An 8,690-nucleotide genomic window follows, 5' to 3' on the forward strand; every position below is an offset into this window, starting at 1 on the left:
TATAGCTGATGTAATTAGGTGGCCAGGTTAATTAGGTTAATTTCACCAGACTGCTGGATGAAATGTCCGGTCCTATATCCACTGTGACAGGGTCTGCCCAACCCCAGTGCCAGCACTAATAGTTATTGCTAGTTATTGAAGGAAGAAATTTTATTCGCTTGAACACTTCTCGTGCAGTTTTTGTCAGTTTTCAGTCAGAGAAGCTTGATTTCAACAGCAGCCTGGATTTGTTCTCCATTAAAATTGCTTCACGCAAACCCTGTCACTGTGGGTTCCATTTTCCAAAATGTCCACTAGGTGGGATGAGTTATGTGCCGAATATTCAGTTTGAAACTGAGAGACCTGGTGTTCAGAGCTGCTCCATGGGGACTGTTCAGCAGCTCTGAACCAAGTCTGAAACCAGTGGATCTGGTGTGGTACCCAGATTTAGGGGCCTGTATTGCTGTAAAACAACTTACTAGGTAACAGGGTTCTGGGGGGAAAGGATGGATAGCTTTGGGGTTAAAATGGTAATACTTAAAGTATGCAAAAACTGTACTTATAGTTGCTACTGAAATTGCCAGAATTTAGCAAATATGGTGAATATTTTTCCATATTGATGCTGATAATGTTTGTATTTTCTGTGAAGGAACACTATGGGAAAATGTACATGCCTGCTGTTTGTTGAAATTCAAAGAACGCTTTCACTGTTGTAGGTGCCATAGTAATTCGATTGCCAAAGTGTGGAGGAGACAGCAAAGCCACCATACACAGCAAATTAAACCTTGCTCTAAATGTCAAAACTGAGGGTGCCTGCGATGGGAAATGACTGGGCATTGTAATGTGAGGATAGTCTGATGCAGGAAACTCGTGCTGGTGCTGGATGTGGAAAGTCTGAGCTTGCTAACTTAAACTGCAAACTGTTTGGGGAAAGATTAAAAATATCTTAGGGGGAACTTCACTTTGTGCTTTGATCAACAAAAAACTTCAATGTTGCCTTTTCTAGAAGATCATATTAAAAGTCTAAATTGTTGTGGAAACAACAGCTAGTGCTTCCTAAAGTGTTTTATTGGTAAGTTGAGAAAAAAAAAAGGAGTAGAGATGCAGCTTTGTTCCTTTTATGTGAAGTCTTAGACAAGCTTAAATCCTCTTCTGGCTGCAATATCATTTATTCTCAGTTGTAAAGCTTAAAAGGAAGCATTGTTCTTTGCCCTCTACAGGCCCTTAAAACCTGCTAGTTGATGTCTGCATCAAATTCATCGCAGTAGCAGTTACAGCAGTATAAATAACTGGTGGGGTAGTATAGTTATGCTGTCCTTATTAACTAAGATTAGATGTGGCTCATTAACCATCTGAATTCTTCATGGGCCTAATGGGGAGTGATACAAACTGCTTAACCTATGCATCTGACTCTTTAAATTTATGTTTTGTTTTATTTTATTCTTTAAATCTCGCCTAAAGCTCAGCAAAGGAAGAGGCAAAGCTGTTTCTGTGGTGGCATAAAGCCATGCAGTTATCCTTGATTCAGATGGAGCAAGATGACACCGTTCTGATGGAATCTGTCATTCGGACACTGCTGTCAATCCAGGGCAGGCAGAGTCAGCTGGCTGAGGAGAGACTGAGTTCTGGAATACTTGGTGCTATTGGGCTAGGCAGGAGGTCTCCTTTGTCACCCAGGTAAGGCTTGAAGGTGTGGTAAATTAATGGAGATGAGTTATCATGTTAAAAAAAGCTGCAGCCTGGATCCAGACTGCACAGTGCAGTGTCAGAAGGTGTTCTGAATCCAGGCTGTCCCCAAATCTGTAAAGTTGTTTGGACCCATCACGAAAAATTGTAGCAAGTGTCTGAATCTGGTTAAGTAGTGAGTATCGACCTCTGCAAAGTCTGTGGTGCAAAAGGAAAGAAAACTCAGTTGTGGTTCTGGCTTGATGTCTGTCTCCAGTGAAGTTTGTTCAGGAGAAGAAAATACTTTCACCTGGTCTGTAGAAGACTTTTCCTGTTGACATCACATCAATTTTGCATGATCACATGCTTGTTGCCTTTTCCGTTTTAACCCTGAGGTACTGGAAGTGTTAAGAGAAGCTCAATGAAATTTGCTCACACTTTCCCTTCTAAAGAGACAGCAAGTTTGGTTGTTAGGTATTAAAATCAAGTTCACCATGGAAAGAATGCCAAGGTAAAAATAGGTAAATGTTTGTGTAACACCAGTTCAACTGTACCTGAAGGTAACTTGGTGTTTATAAAGACCTTCTGGGACGCAATCCTGTTGAAACTGCTCTGAAACCTTACTCTTGTTTGACTCATCCTTTGATTCGGGTAATAAGGATGTTTCAAAGGCTGTGAAATGAGAGAGTGGTTCAGATGTGACCTCAAAGCTTCAGCTAAGCTTGGAACAGATGTATCATTTCATATGTATGGTAATATATTGTACTCTAGTATATATGATATACTATATCATACGATAAAGTATATATATTAAAGTGATTTTTTTTTTTCCTAATGAGTTGGAAAAAGTCCTAAAGCCTTTACTATGTTCCTCACGCAAGAGATCTCATGGGTTAGAACTTAGTCTTACCTGCTTTTGAGGACTTGCAAAACTGATAGCACCTTCTCTGTCCTTTCCCCTACGCAAGGTTTCGGGTGGTTGCCCGCAGTTTGTCAGCCTTCCTCTTGGTGCAGATTCCTGCAGAGACTCAAGTCCGCCTGAAAGCGGGGTCAGAGCCAAAGCTGTCGCAGAAGGCCCAGCAGGTAGCGTGTGCCAGTTGCTGGATTCTTAACATGCCCTCTTCGTGTGCTTGCCAAGCTTGTTGGGTGAAGCTTGTTAGAGTCACTGCAATATTGCTTCAAACTATATCTTGCTCTCAACTTGTTGATTTTATTCGGCACTGGTTGCCCTCAGACTTTTTTTTGCTACTGCTTTACACTTGTCTCTAAATTGTGAATTTCAGAAATAGCCTGTTGCTCTCATTTGTCTTCTCAGGGAAGGGAGTGTGTCACAAACTTGTGTACTGTTTTGCTATCTATCAACACACTGTCTTGGAATTTGCCTAGAGACAAGGCCAGGTGATGGTGCGAGTTTGCTGAGCTGTGTGCCAGAGCCCTGACCTAAAGTGAACCTAGGTAAAGCTGTTTGTACAGCGCTCTGTATTAATACGAAGGCAGCAGTTTCTAATCTATACACTGAAAAGGTGCAGATGAACTTATATTCAGAAACTTTGGAACATAACAGGTAGAAGTGGTTTAAAACAAACAGGAAGAAACAATGCTGCTGTGATTGCCCTGCTTTTCAGTGATAAAGCAGGACTACATTCACACCAGCATTTGTTTATTCTTTAAATCAAGGCTTAAAAGCCCTGTGACAAATAAACATTCCTTCTTTAGCATGTGCACTGACCACCTAGCTGTTTCAGTAAGTGCATGAGAAGAGGAAGGAGAAATTGATTAGAAACCAAAGCAAAGTAACTTACTTGATACAATTTGCTTCTTTTCTCTAAGAAATGAATGAAACCTGTTGAGGCATACTTCCAACATTTGCCCTGGCTGGTACTACCTGCATAGGTTCTTTTATGTATAATTTCTAACTTGATGTTGTCTCTACAATACTGGTAATGGGAGCAAAATAATACTTTTATGAAAGTCAAAAATATTAGTAAGAACAACCTGAAATGAATACTTAAGTGTGTTGCAATTTGTATATTGGTGTCATTTGCATGAAACCACGACTTGAGTTCATGACCTAATTATTTGACAGTGTTTGGGTTACAGAATCCTAGCAAGCCTTGATAGAATAGTGGTTGTGTTGATCTCGGGGAAGGAATAGCTTGAAAAATATGAGATGACTTGAAACACTACTAAGTGATTGTTTTTTATGAATGTTTTGTTCCGCATACTCTGGGTTCTCTAGTCGAATTGTGCGTATGGTGGCTCATGGACTAGTTCGTTATGGATGGAAGCACGCATAGCTAACAGACTTTTTCCCTTCTATCTATAGGCACTGAATGCTCTTGAATCTATGGCATCAAACAAACAATATGTGGATTATCAAGAGCAGCTCTCCCAGGCCTCTCAGTTCATCAAACATCCAGAACATTGTCTTCGAGATGGCAATAATCTCTTGGCTTTCCTTATTAACAGTCTGTACCCAGAAGTGCATTATTTGGACAGCATACGATAGCAGCACTGAGCTCACAGAATCATCGTGCAATGTTGATTCCTCTGGTTTACATATAATGTTGTTACTGCACAAGTAATTTTTACCTTCAGAGTTCCACTTTAATGAAGTCAGAAGTGTGAAAGGGAGCTGCACACTGGCAAGTTTTCTCGTCTTTAAGTTTTTCTTTCTTTTGATTTAGGCCTGTGGAATTGCTTAGTTTTTGTTGACTGAAAATGCTTGAATATCTTCCTGTGTGTGATGCACATCTGAGAGGAAGATACCTGGGGATAAGTGTACAAATCATTAAGCAACAAAGCTCATCCTGTAGCATCTTAAGTTTTTGCTGTGTGCCTTTTTTATTTCCCAACGTGTCATCACTCAGGCCAGTTCAAAGTGAGTAGAGGATTGTGTATAAAAGAGGTTTTTACTTTCTTAAGCAGGATGCTTCTGAGTCTTGTGTGAGTCTGTGTCTGGAGACTTGTGAAATCTCTGTATTTGGAAAGATAGTATTTTTAATTTTGACTTTTTTTTTGCTATCCCACAGAAATCTGTAGTTGAAAGGCATGCCTACAATCTTCTCCCACTTCTCTTAATACAAACTAAAATTTGAACTAAGGAACTTTAGTTATTCCTGTTTTCTAAATATTAGTGAGTTTTCCTCCATATTGCTTGATTAAATGCAAGCAATTTCTAGTAAAGTTCTTTTTACATCAGGTGATTTAAGTCCAGAGAAGGATTTTCTGGATCTCCAGTGTCTGGGAGGGGAACAGTCAGTTATGCTCATGTGAAGTAAGATTCCTTAATTCTTAAAGTCTTGTTGTTTAGGAAATAATGATTTAACACATGGACACTCAGCACTTAAGTTTATTCTTTTCTGCCTAGCTGGACATGGCACGATAGGATTTTTAGATGACACTGTGAAAAGGTATTTTTCTTGTATTAAATTTGGGGATGACTTGTTAAAATTCTGTTGCCAAAGCATGAATCATAAGCCTGTAAATCTGTTGTTTCAGCTGAATGATCACTGTTTTTGTTGCCTTGTATGATGGTAAAGATGCACTTTTGTTCGGGGAAAGCAGAAGGTGAGCTTCCCTAGTTGCTTGTCTAACGCTGTCACTTTTATCACTGATTTATCTGAGGTCCTGCAGTCCCAATCCATACCCCTCTATGAAGGAACAATGGTCGCTTCTCTTCCTCCATTAATTGTGCCTTTATGTTTAGAACATGGTTACGCATTAAAACATTAGTTCTGGTCACTAGGGAAAGGCAATGTGCTGCCTGCTGTCTGGTCAATAATGCTTTGAGGTGTTGCTCTTAACTGTGGTTCTGGTGCTGGAGAAAAATCACCTTTTTCTTCTTGACAGATTTTGCTAACTATGCCAGCTGAGTCATCAGATCACCTTCACCTTAATGTGGTCTTAGAGTTCTTTGCTCTGTCTGCGAGCCTATAAATATATATACATATATGCACACGTATGTACATCCCTCTGTATATTAACCAGATATCGATGCAGCATGTTTTTTAACAGACTCTTTTGGAAAACTCTCACATCTGGAAGAATACGTTCTCCTGCTTTTTTCCCCCGAAAAGACTTAAAAGCCCTGGTTTTATTAGATTCAATGTTATTGATCAGTTGCATTAAAAATGTGAAAAAGTCAGAAATATGTGTTTGACATGCACTTTTAAAATGAGATAGTCTTAGCTCTTGAGTTTTTACAGATGTTGTATTTATAACATGCTATGTCTGCAAAGACCATGCAAAATAAAAATGAAAAATCAATTTGTGACAGACACCAATGTATTTTCAACTTGCTGAAAGAATCCACATCAAGGTAATACATAATTGTTCTTGGACGTGAAAATATGATGAGGGAATGCCACGCAGTTGCTCTGTTGATGGAGGTCTGGAGACTCTTCTCTTTAACATCTTGGATTTAACAAGTGTGTGACACAACAGCTTCTTTTGTGCCCAGAGCCCAGGAGAAAATTCATCTGTGTCATGGTAGAAATAATACTTCTCTGTCCTGGAAGAATTCCCCAGACCCCTGTGGTGATGTGACCGTAGGGTAATGCAGTGGTTCTGTTCTTTCTGCACTCACAACTGACCCAGCCTGTGGAATTTGGTATTTATCCCAAATGAGGGGAGAGCTGGTAGTGTGAAGAAGAGTAAGGAAAATCTATGCCTGCAGTGCTGGTGGGACAACGTCCTTGCTGTGAGGGCTTTGCTGGTGGGCAGGGCTGGGACCACTACTGTCAGCAAGCACCGTTGACACCATCATGTCTGTCTGTCTGTCTTGACCATTGAAACAGCTTCTTTAATAACTTACTAGTTAAAATGTAATAGAAATTATGCTGCTGACTTTTTTCCTATTTCTCGACCTAATAATTGTGATGAAAAGGTTTTATTTTATCATGGTTAAAGTAATCTCTGAATAATACTGTGATAGTTCCTAAGAAGTAGGGAGAATTCACCATGAGCTACTGCTTTTGCTGTACGTGTCACCCATAAACCAGACTGGAGGCATCTCAGAGAGCACAGTGGTAGTAGAAGTCTGAACCTGTGCTTTCCTAAACTACAGGGGAGCAGTTTTATGAACTAACAGATCCCCCGGCAGTTCTCTGTCACAAACATGAACTCCAGGGCTTGGAGTGCCTTTCTCCAAATGGTGCCAAACAGATTGACTTTCAATTTCTTCTGGTTTTACTGGAAAGATTTTCATGTTCCCGGCATCTCCCACCCTCCCTCCAACCCCAAACTGCAGTGTTCTTCTTCACATCATAAATGTAACCAGGTAATTTTAGAAGGAGAACTGAACTTTGTGGTGTTTTTAGCATTGTAGATTGCTGTGGGAAGAGATCAAGTTGGAATGTCAGCTACTTGATAACAAGTATGCCTTTTGGATAATTTCTGCAGTTTAGGTGGAGGATGAGTATCTGTGGCGTTTCGAATGTTTGACTTGCACAGCAGTTGTTGCATTGGGATTAATTGCTGCCTGTGGATTGCAGCTCAAGTATTTATTAAGAAAATAAGGCCAAACGGGGAAATGGACATAATGACTGAATGTGGCATTAATTTAAATCAGTGGAATGGAAACCAGAAGTCCAGCAGCAAGATGCATGGAAACATGCAGACAGTGCTTCCTATGCAGGCTGACTCTACAGCGTCCCACAGAGGCTGGGGCGTTGTGGTGATGGGAGTTGGTATCATTTACTCTGGAAGCTAACGTGCTCAACAGAGCAGCGGCCAAATCCTCCCAAACCCTGACTGTGTGTAAACTAGGGGGGAAATTGATTCCTCCTGCTTGTTCCCCTACTTGAGAGGCATCTGGTTGTGCAGATTTCTCAGAAAAGGTGAGAGAGCTTTCCCCACAGTGTTGTCCTGTAGGTAGTACTTCATTGTGCACGTACGCTGAAGTGGGCTTCTTCCACTCCATGTTGTTGATTACAAGGTCTCTCCTGTGCTCGTCACCCCGCACCTTTTGCTTTCCAAAGGATGAAACAGCGGGTAGTGAGAGGGATATGTTGAGAGCAGGCTCTTCCCATTGAAGATCAATCTTACTGGGGCTGGGATGGGTTAAAGAGGTCCCTCACTGGGGAGAGGGGCAAGATTCAGGCAGACTCATTTCTGTGCCTTTCCTGGTGTCCAGGAGTGTGGCGGGTTCCTGTACCCGGGTGTCCTTGTTCTCCCATTCGCTGCACTAATGCGGGCTGTGCTCTGGAAGCCAAGTAAGTAGAAGTTGGACAGTGCTAATCCGTTATTTTCCTCACATCTGTGTTACTGCAGCTGTTTTGTGACACGCATTTGCTGGCAGCGGGGAGGGTGCTGAAAACAGGGCATGCTGTGGTTTTGGGGCACAAGGTCTGATGCTTCTAGAGTCAAACTACTTGAGTAAAAGAAGTAGTTTTGAAGTGAAGAATCCTGTAAGCCAAGCTTCAATCCCATACACACATAGAAATGGGTTCTCATTGCTCTAATCTCTGTCTGTAAATAAGGGCTCAGGAATTTTCAGTTTGTCAAGTTAATATCTCTGTGGCCTCTTTCTTCCTGTGAAACTGAGCTTACCTATTTTTATTAAACCTGGCTTTGCCACTGCTGGGATTTTAAACTGGGATTTAAAAGATCGCATTCAAATATTTCCTTGCTCCCTTTTTTCCTTTTTTTTTTTTTTTTTTTTTATTTTTTTCCCCCCCGCCTTGTATTCCTGGCTGAGTCCTTTAAAGTCACACTTTACTTTCCCAGCGCAGATGTTATGAAGAGGTGAACTTTCAAATCGTAACTCCCAGGCTGGGGATGAGCCTACAAGCAGGACCACAGGCTTTTGATGGTAGTTCAGTAGCAGCTTGGGCTCCCCATCAGTGGTGGTCGCTACCAGAAGCGGGATCGTTAGGAGAAGAGGTTTGGAGCTGCTGCACTGGTAAGATTGCACAGAGCATCGAATCCAGTGATATAAACCTGAAAGTAAGTTCTTGTCACTCCTTAATTTCTCATTCTTTCTCCTCCTCCTCTATGCCAACCCAGTGCTCTTCACAGCCCTCTCCTGGACCTTTAACTGCCTG

The 8,690-nt window shown here is 41.2% G+C and overlaps 1 protein-coding gene across 3 annotated transcripts in view; it reads left to right on the forward strand.

Moving 5' to 3' along the window:
* Positions 1–5,913, forward strand: part of EPG5 (ectopic P-granules 5 autophagy tethering factor) — a 58,138-nt gene extending 52,225 nt beyond the window's left edge. For all 3 annotated transcript variants that reach the window (XM_086769815.1, XM_086769816.1, XM_086769817.1), the window contains 3 exons: positions 1,441–1,656; positions 2,613–2,727; positions 3,971–5,913. In XM_086769815.1, the coding sequence (XP_086625941.1) occupies positions 1,441–1,656; positions 2,613–2,727; positions 3,971–4,153 (514 nt within the window). In that variant the 3' untranslated portion in view covers positions 4,154–5,913. The remainder of the gene's footprint in view (positions 1–1,440; positions 1,657–2,612; positions 2,728–3,970) is intronic.
* The last annotated feature ends 2,777 nt before the right edge of the window (positions 5,914–8,690 follow it).

This window comes from Chlamydotis macqueenii, chromosome Z, assembly GCF_036417535.1.
Source record: "Chlamydotis macqueenii isolate bChlMac1 chromosome Z, bChlMac1.mat, whole genome shotgun sequence".
NCBI lineage: Eukaryota > Metazoa > Chordata > Aves > Otidiformes > Otididae > Chlamydotis > Chlamydotis macqueenii.